Genomic DNA, 13,487 nt, shown 5'->3' with positions numbered 1-13,487 from the left:
TATCCTGGCTGAAACCAACTAACTAGTTCAAGTACACAACTGAACTGGTTTACTTTGGCTTGATTTATGTACATACATACAAAACTACCTCTTTAATAGCACCCTCTTGTGATCATTTGTGTATGTATGTATATAAACCAAACCAGAATAAACCAATTCACTTTGGTACTTGAACTCTATGCAGTATATAGTCTGTACATAGCCAAGATATCACAGTCTGGCAACAAGTTGGGATTGTGGACTTAGAAATTAGGACATTATGTGTAAAAATGAGTTGCTAGTTGATAAAGATAGTTTTATATGGGGAGTCAGAGTGGTAATCTTGAAAGGTACAGATCGCAGTTGCTATGTGAGCTTCATGATCAACACTTAGTGATGAGTGTGAGAAAGAGTCTAGTGAGAAGCTATCTTGGTGGCCAGGGTTAGATAAGGATATAGAAGATTCGAGGGGCAGAATTTTCCCATCCCACCTGCAGTGGGTTTCGTGGCGGGTGGTAGCGCAGAATCCAGCGACAGGCAAAATGTCAGAAATCTCCCAGCATAAAAACAGTTTGAAATTCTCCCGCTGGTGGGTTAATGGTGGGTTGGTTATTCAGCTGACTAATGGCATAAACGCCATTTGAATTCATTAACATCTCATGAAAGCTCATTAAAACAACTGCTCGCCGGAATCTTGTCACGCCTTCCAATCTTGCGTCACCCCGGCGGGAAATTACATCGGCCCGAAACCTGTCTGATAGGGGGTGGCGTGCACCAGTCAGACCTCAGTTCACTCGTAACTTCGAGGCGAGTGCTATATACATAGCCAACCCGCCGTAGCGCTGCACCGGTCTTGTTGCGGTGAACACCACACAACAGGGGCTGTAGGGTTGGTCTGCTCCTGCTCTTTGCCTACATTATCCCAAAGAACACCACTGTGCTGCGGTGCTCATGCAGGCCTCCACTTTCAAACAGTGACCAGCACTGCGGCCTGGGTTCGGGAGTGTAGGGGTCTTCTACTCCCGGAGGCTGAGACCGTTGTCCACAAGGACATCACTGTGCGGCAGTAGTCAGGCAGAACTCCACTTTCAGAGACTAGTACTTCAACTGGGGATGGGCTGTGAGGCAAGAGTGGGGTTGATGAACACAAGGTGGGCGATGGGGAAGGAAAGCTATGAGATGGCAGTGAGGGGGAAGGGCGATCACGAGGGGGGGCAAAGGGGAGGGCAGGCTGCGGAATGGCAGTGAGGGGCAAGGGCGAACACGAATGGGACTTTCTTGGATCGGCCTCTAACCCATGTTGCCGCAGGAGTGAACAGGAGTCTGCTTAGAAAGAAAGGAGGAAGCCCTCCTTGCGGTGAAAGCCACTGAAAGCCAATGGCTTCATTAGTTAAAGGGCTATACAGAACTCAGTTGCTTCACATCACAGTCGCTGCATCTCAAGAGTAACACGTAGGAATGTAGAATTTGGGAGTGCAGGCAATAGAGGGGGAGACACAGCTGTATCATACATGGCATTCCATCAATGAAGGCCTGTCACGTGTTTACCAGATTTGGCACTCCTAGTGGGCCAAAGGACATCCGCTCATTAACCATGGGCAACTGATTGATCGTTAATATCCACATCAGAGATTGGAGCACAGAGCTAGGTTGGGTCACCCATCTCAATTAAACTTAGCATCCCACACAGGGCTCAAGACATTACATATCTGCGATGCCATCTTGGTTATCTCGATGTGTGTGCTAGTGTCTCAGTGACAGGGCAGCATGAGTCACTATGCAAGTAAGGCAGGAAAAACTATGGACCCTTACAGTCTCCATATCTTTCATCTTCTGAGCTTCACTTTTTTGTCCCCTGAATCATTCATATCTTCAATGTTTCATTTCGGTGAGAAAGCAAAAGAACATGTGGATCCAGGGCTCAATGCTGCCTTTGTCAGGTTCCTAATGCAATGGAGGAGATGAAGGAGGGAGAGGTGACTCAGTGCGCAGCTCCAGCAGGAGGGACATGGTCAAGTGGAGCCACAGTATGAACAGGAGGGCCAGGAGGAGACACAGATAATGGGGGCGACTCCCCGGGCCTAGGGTTTATTGTAGAAAAGTCTCCTATTTACAAATGAGTGAGAGGCAATGCCACGCACGTCTGCGCTTGCCCCGAGCTCTGGTACATCACATATGCTACATTCTTCTTGAAGACAAGACAAGAGTTGGAAGGTATCCCCAGCCAGTGGCTTTGAAGGTGACTGTAGCGCTCAATTTCTTTGCCTCTGGTTCTTTCCAAGGATCAACAGGCGACCTGTGCGGCATCTCTCAGTCCACAACACATCGATGCATAGGGGTCACAGGTGACCTTTGCAAGAAGACCCATCATTATGTGAGACAAAAACAGAAAATGCTGGAAAACTCCGGCAGGTCCAACAGCATCCATGGAGAGAAAACAGAGTTAACGTTTCGAGTCCTTATGATTCTTCTCCAGAGTCTTCTTCATATGGACTGGAAACATTAACTCTGTTTTTCTCTCCACAGATGCTGTCAGACCTGCTGAGTTTTTCCAGCGTTTTCTATTCTTGTTTCAGGTTTCCAGCATCCACAGTATTTTGCTTTCATCATTGTGCGAGGGTTGCTCTGGATGAAGATAGCCAGGCTGTGAGATTCACCGGCTTCGCCACCATCTCAGGCTTCCCTAGAGTGCAGGGTACAATAGACTGCAGCTATACAGGCTCCATGGCAGCAGACCCTAATGTCTATAAATTGCAAGGGCTATCATTGCATCGATGTACAACTGGTGTGTGATCACAGGAAGCACACACTGCACAATTGTGCATGGTACCCTGGGGTGCCATGACTCCTGCACCCTGAGTCACTCCCAGGTGCCTGAGATTTTTGAGTGGCCATTACGTCTGCAGGGATGGCTGCTTGGGTATAAGTGGTACCCAATGAAATGCTGGCTGATGACATTGGTGCATCGCCCTCATAGTCATTCCAAGGAGAGGTACAATGCTGCTCACAGCTCCACACTGCTACTCCCTTGTAGAGCAGACCATAGGGCTTTTGAAGATATGCTTCAGATGCTTGGATCACTCAGGTGGCTCACTCCAATACACCCCCGATATGGTTTCCCGCATCATCGCAGTGTGCAGTGTCCTTCACAATCTGACAATGCAAAGAGGTGAACCCCTGCCAGAGGGTGAACTGGAGGAGGATGAGAACTCATTAGAGGTTGAAGATCCGGAGGCCCAGGAACCTCTGGAGGCTGCTGAGGGTCAGTCTGAGCACGATCACGCCATGGAGTAAGGAAGATGTGAGAGTTGTGCTCGTTGATTGCTGAAAGGTTACAGGAAGAGTAAAGTTAAGTGAGGGCATATTTCAACACTCCACCCTGCTCTCTTGCCCACATGTCCGTCCTTGGCCTGCTGCATTGTTCCAGTGAAGCTGAATGCAAACTGGAGGAACAACACCTCATCTTCCGACTAGGCACTTTACAGCCTTCCGGTCTGAATATTGAGTTCAACAATTTTAGGTCATGAACTCTCTCCTCCATCCCCACCCCATTTCCGATCCCCCCCTTTTTCCCACTAATTTATATAGATTTTTCTTTTCCCACCTATTTCCATTATTTTTAAATGTATTTCCATCCATTATTTTATCTCTACCTTTTAGCCTATTTCGATCCCTTCCCTTCCCCCACCCCACCCCCACTAGGGCTATCTGTACCTTGCTTGCCCTGCTTTCTACCCTTAATTGGTACAATCCTTAGATAATATCACCACCTTCAATACCTCTGTCCTTTTGTCTATGACATCTTTTGGTTGTCTCCACCTATCACTGGCCCTCAATCCAGCTCTACTTGTCTCCCCCCCCCCCCCCCACCTTAAACCAGCTTATATTTCACCTCTTTTCTATTTTTACTTAGTTCTGTTGAAGGGTCATTCGGACTTGAAACGTTAACTGTGTTCCTCTCCGCAGATGCTGCCAGACCTGCTGAGTTTTTCCAGGTTTTTTTATTTTTGTTTTGGATTTCCAGCATTCGAAGATTTTTGCTTTTATCTTACTGTATGTGAGCCACCGTGATTGCCAGGATTTGATGATGTGATGGAGCTGTGATCTTTCCTGGGTTGCTGGGAGAAGCTGATCTCCCCTTCCCAATAGGAGTGATCCCTGTCCTCCCCAGCCAGCTCGGCTGCAGCCTCCTTAAGCTCAGTGAGGGCGATGATGTCGGCCATCCCTCCGCAGGTCTGCGCTTTCTCGCGCCTGTTGTGTGCCAGCTTGGCCTCTATGATGAAGCAAGAAATACATGTGCTGAGGAGGGATGGAGCAGGGGTTGGCTGAGATGCATGTCCCCTGTGTGTGGTGACCCCTCCACAGAAGGACCAGAGGATGGATTGTGAGCAACATGATGGATGGGATGCTGGTGATGTGAAAGTCTCTGTGAGAGAATGAGTGTTGATATGCGTCCCCCGTTAATGGTTGCGTGAGGTCCCTGAAAAGTGTGGCCGCCTGAGTGCATGATGCCGTGATGAGAGTTTGATATTGGAGGGAGTTGAAGGATGACTTACCCTGGTAGAGTGGATGAGATCATTCTTCCTCTTCCTGCACTGGATGCCATTTGGGGCGTGGTTGCCAGCTGCGCTGACCTGCTCTGCGATGGCCTCCCAGGCTGGAGACATGAGGCTGCTGTGCTTCCTGCAGCCATCCCTGAGATACAGAACATGCCTATGCCCCTGCAATTCTCTGAACAAGGCCTGGGGGGCCTGGTGGGTGAAAGGGTGCTGCCTTCCTTTTGAGGCTTTCGGCCTTCTTCTTGTGGCTGCAAGACATCTCTGCACGTGTCCGGAAGACAGGTGGGCTGGAGCGAGGGAGATTGTGTATTGGACTGGTGTTTAAATATGGCGCCTGGACCTTTGACCACGCCAGCTGACGGCAGGTGGACAAATCATTTCCCCATCTGCCAAGTGATTCAGACCGACCCTGGCTTGTGCGTAATTAATTAGCTTCCAAGTGTGCAATCAGGCGTGAGTCCCTGCCATTCTAGCCAGCGGTGTGGGAGCCGCTGAAACTGCCTGCCCAGTGAAAGAGTGTAGAGTATGTTAAGCAGCAGAAAAGAAGCCACCAGTGGTACCTTTGCAACCATGGAAATGGCCAGCAGAGGCTGCGCATAGATTTTGCAGAACTTGAAGGGCAACAGCTATTCATTGTGATACATAGTCACCTGAAGTCGGTTGTGGGGTTTCTGATGAACTGAACAACAACTAGCAAAACTCCAGATATTTTGCGTAGGTTGTTTGCAGCTTATGGGTTCCCAGAGGAAACTGTGTCCGACAACAGAGCTGAGTTTTGTTCAGAAGAGTTTTAAAATTCATGAGAATGAATAAAACAGTATCACGGAGTTCCTCAGTACCATCCTGCTTCAAATGAAGCAGCAGAGCGCACAGTATAAATTGTTAAGTTGCTCTTGCTAAACAAACGCGAGATACAAATTGGAAGAAATATCAGTTGTCATTGAATCATAAACTGGCAAATTGAACCATAACACACCTCCCACGACTGGCAGAATGCCAGCTAAATTGTTTCTTAGAAGACAGCCTAGTATGATGTTTTCATTGCTGAAGCCACATTTGGCACAGATCAGTGGAAGAGAAACGATCCAGGCAGAAAGAGAGTCGTCACAGGGGTAGAATGAGAGAAAGAAGTCTGAAGTTGAACCAGAAGGTTAGGGTGAAAGATCATCATCATAAGTGGTTGAAGTGGTTACCAGGAAGAGTGGTGAAAATATCTGGTCCTCACACATATTGGGTCAAGATGTTTGGTAGTGGAAAGGTTATGTTTGTACATATAGATCATGTTTTACCTTCAGACATTCACGAAGACAATAGGAGTTGGGAGGAATCAAACGAGTCTGATGAATTGGATAGTTGGGATATGAGTAGGGTATCAATAGTCACTCCAACACAAGTCGTGCCTGAAACCAGTTCAGATCCAAGTTAGAGTTTACGCAGATGTGACTGATGAAGTGAAAACTTCAATTGAAGGTCAAAGTCAAAATCAGTTTTTATTGGAGAAAATTTCTCCTCAGACTCAGGCCAAGATATCCAAGTTTTGAAAGTTTGAGTCAAGAAAGGTGGTTTTCTCTTAGGAATAGGAAACCAGTGGTTAAATTGGATTCATAAATAAATGAAAAACCAGAAATGTATATAAGTCGTATGGAATTTGAATACAATGTAACTTTTTCATTAAGGAGGGAAGAGTGTCATAGCATGTGATATCTTTGCAGGACAAAAGAGACTCTGTTCCGCATGGAATTCATATAACCAACTTTACTGGCTTATTTCAGTTTGGTTTATAGACATACATATACACATGGCCACAAGAGGGTGCTATTGCAGAACTGAGCAGCTGGGCCACTGTGGGCACGTTTGCAAAGTTGATGGGCTGAGCATAACCCACAAGTTAAAGCTAAATTACTGGACTAACAGTTTCCAACATGGCAAATTCATTTCAATGTTGCCATCTGTGGACGTATTCAACAGAGGTTAGATGCTTCCCTTTGAAAATATAACTTACTCCTGCATACACCTGGGTTTGGTAAAGAAATGACTCCTGCTCTGCTGACTTTGCTGGAAATGTGGGTGAATTGGTGTTTTTGCTACACTGACAGTGAAATTGGAGCGATAGAGTGGAAAGAGCTCTGAGCCGTCATCTCACCAAAATCAGAGTCCCATGTGGTTGTGATATTGTCAGATTTGGATTCATTTCTTGAGAAGTTCAGATTGAGCAATGTTATATTTCTATACAGGTTGGGGGTTCCACAAATACCCTGGGAGCTATACGACTTGCTCTTGCTGATGCGGGCACTCAAGCTGTCTACCTCCTTACGGATGGAAGGCCTGACCAGGTATAGTGCTGTGCAGAGAGAACATCATGTTAAGTTGAATAAAATCTGAAGGTGTCACTGTCACCTCACATTGACAGACTTTGATATTACAAGCCTCTCATAACACTAGTATTTACTGAGCATCACAGCTGAAGCTCCTTTATCTTCAGTAGAGGATTTCAAATCTCAGTAAGACAAATTACTATTGGGAAATGACCTACAGACCCTCATGAGTTTTCAGTTTTGACCTTTGATTGTGCTGTTTGAGGTTTGAGTATTATTTCTGAAAGGCAAGATCTGATTCATCAGATCATGACTGAAGGTCTACATCAACTTCACTTTCCTGCCCTATCCCCATATATTTTGATTCCTTCTGTGCCCAAGAACCCATCAGTCTCAGCCTTGAATATTCTCATTGACTGAACATCCACAGCTCTCTGTGGCACCTGTGTTACACCTGTGGGTTGAGCCGGATATCCAGAATTTTTGGGCCTGAAAAAGTTAGAAATGAGAAGGAAAGATAAGGTGGATCTCTTTCATCTGAAGCATAATAGAGTTGTGATAAAGAGGCTGGATAAAATAGCTCAAAGGATAAATGGACGTTGTGTTCTGGAGACAGGAGGGGGAAAAATCCACGAAAAAAGGTCTGCGCCACTTCTGAGACACAACAGCATGTGGGCCTTCTCACCTGGTCAGGGTGCTGTCCTTAGAGAAAGAGTTCAGATTGACAACTCAGCCGTAGACATTGATTCTCTGTGCATCGCTCCTGTTCTGTCTCATCTTTATATAACAATGAGCTGGATTTAATGCAGCCTGTCATGGCAGGAAACATGGCGGCTGGGCCCACTTACCCGCCAGAGAGGCCCCACCTCAGCCTCCTGGCAACGGCAAAAAAAACCTGCACCAATTTAACACGGAGGGTGGAAGGGACTGAGTTGGGATTCCTGGCTGCCTGTGGTAGGATGTCAATTAGAATCATTAATGGGCCAGTTGACACCCATTATCCCTGAGCCTTAGTGGGAGAGCAGGGACTAAATGGGAGCCATGCAGCTTTCCCACGCCCATAGAAGGCTGCCCAGCAAACCCTATTGGGTTTGAACCCAAAGGGAGGACCCTCATAGTCAGGCACTTAATGCCTGATCGAGGGACCCTACATCTGCAAAGGGAGGCAGCTGAAAGCCATCCCTCTGCCCTTGCCTCTGACCCTCCCCTCTACTCCACCCCTCCCATGATCCCCACCCTGTTATCCCCATCCCACCTTCACTCACCTTTGATCTGGAGTCCTCACTGATCCTGGGCCTCCGGCGGATACATTGTCAACAGCTTCCACGGCCCCAGCTGGCACTGCCATCCTCTGATGAGCGGGCAGCTCTCGGCAAGCAAGGACTTCCATTACCGAGGACCTCGATTGCAGGGAAGGCCTAGCGGTGGCTACTTAGGTGCCTGAAGGGCACTTGATGCTGTTGGGCCTTGCTATAGAACTGACAGGAGTTCCCTGCTGGTTCTCCGACGATAGGGTGACACCCTGGTTGGCCCGACAGAACCCTGGCCAATGTGACATTTAAAGTCCAGAGTTATACATGCTTATTTAGTCAAGTTGCATAGGCTACTATCGAACACCAGAGGATGCACACTCACTAAAGTGTAGACTTCTAGCTTGAGCAGAGGACTCTCATATTAAGGTAACGCTAACTTTTTTGATAGACCATTTAAATTAAAGGTTAATATTGCTTTATGTATTGTTATCCAACACAGCCTCCAGAAACCATTTTCACACAGGTGCAGCTCATCCGCCTTGTCCCCATTCACTCCATTGCGTTTAACTGTGATGATGTTGAAGCCAATGAGTTTCTCTATGAGCTTTGTGAGAAGACAGGCGGACGGTTCCATTCCTATAACAGTGACACAACAGCGGCCTCTAAGCCTCTGCCTTTTGAGGTAAGGAAGTTCCGTGCTGGAAGTGAAGCTAAATATTTCAAACCATTGGGAAATTTTATAACGAGAGTATCAAATGCATCGCTAACTAGATTTTTATATTTCTCTCATTTGCAACAACTCACATTTACATACCACATTTAATGCAGTTAAATATCCGAAGGAGCCTTCACAAAAATGGTTCAAACAAAAGCCAAGAACTGCGAGTGCTGGAAATCTGAGGTAAAGACAAGAAAATGCTGGAAAAACTCAACAGGTCAGGCAGCATCTGTGGAGAGAAACACAATTAACGCCCTGCAGTTTGCGGTCTACAGTTTGCGGCCTGCAGTTTGCAGCCTGCTGTTTTATCGAGTCAGAATGACTTGGGCACCCTTTAAAAATGGCGGGTGTGTCCCGATTTTGGGATTCCCTGCCCCAGTCCCAGGCTATCTGATTTTCAGGAGTACCAGTAAAGGATGAGGACTGGTTCCTGCCAAAAGCAGGAAAAAGGGAAAAATCCCCGACGTGGCTGACTCCATTGCAGAGATGGACATTGCCCTACTCCTCCACAATTTTCATGGCGTCAGGCCAGGTGTTCAAAGAATCATGGCTCACGGCCTCTCAGAGGAGTCGTGGACCCTTGTCTGCATGAGGGTAAATTCAGAAGATCCTCCTCATGCCCCCATGCCAGGCTCTACCTTTCCACTCGGATAATTTAACCGTCACTCCTTGACATTCAATAACATTTCCTTCACTGAATCCTCCACTATCAACATCCTGGGGCTTACCAGTGACCAGAAACTGAACTGGACTAGCCATATAAATACTGTGTCTACAAGCGCAGGTCAGAGGCTAGGAATCCTGTGGTGAGTAACTCACCTACTGACTCCCCAAAGCCTGTTCACCATCTACAAGGCACAAGTCAGGAGTGTGATGGAATACTCCCCACTTGCCTGGATGAGTGCAGCTCCCACAAAGCTCAAGAAGCTTGACACCATCCAGGACAAAGCAGCCCACTTGATTGACACCACATCCACAAACATTCACTCCCTCCATCGCTGACGCACAGTAGCAGCAGTGTGTACCATCTACAAAATGCACTGCAGAAACTCACCAAGGCTTCTTAGGCAGCACATTCCAAACCCATGACCACTACCACTTAGATGGACAAGGGGCACAGATTATTGGGAACACCACCGCCTGGAAGTTCCCCTCCATGTCAGTCACCATCCTGACTTGGAAATATATTGCCGTTCCTTCACTGTCGCTGGGTCAAAATCCTGGAACTTCCTCCCTAACAGCACTGTGAGTGTACCCACACCACAGGTACTGCAGTGGTTCAAGAAGGCAGTTCACCATCACGTTCTCAAGGGCAATTAGGGATGGGCAATAAATGCTGGTCCAGCCAGTGATGCCCACGTCCCATAAATGAATATTAAAAAAAACACACTCTTTTGGTAACTCGCTTCTATGTGGGCAGGTGAAGGAGATAGCTGGAGGATGAAACTCTAGTTGCAGTAGTAAACGCTTCCAGGTCAGGTACAGCACAGCCAGTTGAAGAGTAAAACCTCCTCTGCTGTGCCTCAACAATGAGCCTCAGACCCAACCTCAGAAATGTGGCACTTTTTCCATTTCCCACAAGAGTACATTCGTAAAGCTCTGATTCCATAATTGTGAACTGTTTGGAGTATTGTATTCTATTAGAAAGTGGATAAAACACATTTAAAAGATTTTTGCTATTTGTGTAATCACTCTGAGTTAGATTGCCACTAGGTACTGGCTTTGTGCTGTAAACCCCTGGCCATCAGGAGCAATCTTAAGGCTGCACAGCAGTTAGCGGGGGAAGACACTTTTAGCCCATCATTCTGGGTTGTTTTGAACCTGAATCCCAGAGGTGAAGTGCCAATGTCCAACTTATTGCAACATCCACTTCTCTTGGCACAAAGTATTACATGAGCAAGAATACAATTTGTTAAGAGTGAGTAAGGACAGATGCTGCCAGTTAGAACGGAGAAATACTGCAGGCAGGAACACATTACCAATAGGATCAAGATAATTGCTAAACTTGACAGCCATGACACAAATTACAATCATGACATATATAATGGCGACAGCACAATAGCCATTCTCAGATACTTGTGGCCTCTGCACTAATTGTTTATGCTGGTTGCTGAATGCTTGCCAGGAGCCAATAGTGAAACTTTCTCTGTGAACCAAATGTTGGTGGGTTTTGAGTATTCTGAAAAACATGTCATTTAACAAAACAATTTGAAATAATTATAATTTATAATTATATTGTTCTGTCCCAGATTGCTTTCAGTTTTGTAAAACGTATTTCAGCCCACTGGGAAGTTTGCCAGTTAAAAGCACACTCCGAGCTCACCCCCATAAGATGTTGGAAGGGTGGGTGCTGGAACTGGCACCCTGCACGCCATATTTAAATGGACAATTAAGGGTCAATTAGGCTTGTTATCAAGCCAATTGTCCCTGATAATATGTTGCTCATGCCATAAAATGTTTGGCATGGTTATCAGGGTGGGAGCAGGAAGCCCGATTCTTAAAATGAAGTGTTTAAAGTGGGGGAAGGAAGGGGGTGTTCGCTCTTCAGGGGCCGTCCTTTGCTGATTGTGGGGCGGACCCCCTTAGATTGAACCACACCCCCGTTCCTTGAGCCCCCCCCCCCACCCCACCCTCTCCACTGCCCCTCTCCCTAGCCTACTTCAGAGGGCGGGACTTACTCCCCAATTGACCCTCATTATTCCAGCCTGCAGTGCTTTATAGCTGCGGGGCGGGTCAGTATGGAGTGTGTTGGCTCCACACCGATGTGGTTAGTGGTTCCTCCCTGTCCTCCCCAAGTATTATTCAGCCTGTTGACTCTGTTTCTCGCTCCATAGATGTTGCCAGACCTGCTGAGTTTTTCTGGGATTTTCTGTTTTTATTTCAGATCTCCAGGGTCTGCAGTATTTTGCTTTTATTAACAAATGATCTCGTTTGGTAACTCTATGTATTCAAAATAAAAGAAAGGTTTGCGTTTAAGCATTCAGTATTCAGTTTAAGTATTGCTCCCTGGCGCAGCTGAGTTATTTTATTATGATTGTTATTTTCTTTTAAGAAATGTCAACGAAAAATCAGACTAATTATTCATGCACAAGTATATGTGAAGGAGACTGGGATAAATCATGTTTTTTTGTAATCACCAGGATTGTTATTCAAGTAGGTACTTTTCTGTGTTTAATTGTAACGAATGGCAATTCAAATTGCTTAATCCCAATCTTTTCTTTTTATAATGTATCTGAGTTTTCTTAGCCAACAATGGTCTTTGTTTTGACTACCTGAATTAATTTGAATTGTTCAGAGTGAAGATATCTGCCTTTTGAAGAAAGAAATTGAGCAGGGAAGAAAGGATTTGGAGAGGGTAGAAAAGCTCTATGCAGAATGTGTAATGCTGGACTGGTACCATAACAGTGACGAAACCGGTGCAAAGAGCAAGTACGTTCATTTTCCTGATCTCAACCTTATGTATTCTCATCAATTTAGCAGTTGTGTTTATATTAAATGCCCTTTGCCAATCAAAGTTAGTTCCTGCCATTCAAAGTCTGTCAAAATGTTGAACATTCAAGATAATAGATTCATTTTCTTGCCAGGCTACTGAGTCTGTTCCTTGTCAAAGATCTGTTTAGGCTCCCCTTTCTACAGGCCTCTACAGGTTGACTGGAAAGATGGAGCCTGCAGTGTGCTGGAGGGCAGTGGAGTGGTGACAGCAGTTGTGGATAAAAATAGCGCCAGTAGCTGAGTGAGGGATCACAGGAAACAGGAATGAACCCTGCGTGATGAGAAGCAGCTGATTATGGTGGAGGCCAAGGCACAATGGCAGCAGGGATATGAAGGCAGGAGGCGGAGCAGGCCTTTTCAGCAGGAGGCCTGTTACTTGGCAGAAGGATCATTAAATGGGGTAGAGGAAAATTTTAAAAATGCTAAAATGTTAATAATATAAAACCTGAAAACTAAAGATGTGAAATGAACAAGTAAATTATCTAAGTTTGGATTGAATGTATCTTGCTTCAGAAAGAAAATAAGAAAGAAAAGCAAAATGGTTTCAGGCCTGGAAAAGGAAGTACAGAAATATTTCTCCACAGTGTTTTCTTCTGGTTAGATTGCATGATTACAATGTGTTATGACGTGGCAGATGATGTGTGCCAGGTGTACCAAATCCACATGGGAAACGTGGTGGCGCTATCATAACGGTTTTGCAATTTGTACTTATTACAAGAAGATATGTGCGCTAAATTCAGAAGTAATGAGTTCACCAAGACCTTTAGAGATTTTAGAAATTAAATTGAAATATTGATTAACAAAGTAAAAGGTTTCAAGCACATATGTAAAACAACAATTACTTACTACTGTAATAAATCCGAAAATTCCTAACTGACTTGACTCCTAGTTACAGACCCCCTTTAAGGCAACAGTCCAAGCTAGATTTTAGATTTACAACTATCCCAGCAAGTTAACACAGTACCCACTTGATAGTGGAATTCCAAATGGGTTTTCTCCAACTTCAGTTACTTTATTTGGCAGACTTAGGCACAAATGGCTGGAAGCTTCTTGAAGGCTGTTTCATACATTCCTGTTAGATCTTTCATTGCCTTCCTTGCATAGCCTTTCATTCACCATTATATAGGTTTCTTGCTCTTTAATATGTACATTTTCATTTAAACTTTCATGT

At 45.6% G+C, this 13,487-nt stretch overlaps 1 protein-coding gene across 1 annotated transcript in view; it reads left to right on the top strand.

The window, feature by feature from the left end:
- Positions 1-13,487, top strand: part of LOC121283860 (von Willebrand factor A domain-containing protein 3B-like) — a 330,503-nt gene that overhangs the window by 99,287 nt on the left and 217,729 nt on the right. Inside the window, 3 exon segments of the mRNA XM_041198660.1 lie at positions 6,773-6,871; positions 8,606-8,788; positions 12,120-12,253. Of these exon segments, the coding sequence (XP_041054594.1) occupies positions 6,773-6,871; positions 8,606-8,788; positions 12,120-12,253 (416 nt within the window).

Source organism: Carcharodon carcharias, chromosome 11 (assembly GCF_017639515.1).
Source record: "Carcharodon carcharias isolate sCarCar2 chromosome 11, sCarCar2.pri, whole genome shotgun sequence".
NCBI lineage: Eukaryota > Metazoa > Chordata > Chondrichthyes > Lamniformes > Lamnidae > Carcharodon > Carcharodon carcharias.
The sequence above is the reverse complement of the archived record's forward strand: the minus strand, read 5'-3'. Positions and strand labels throughout refer to the sequence as shown.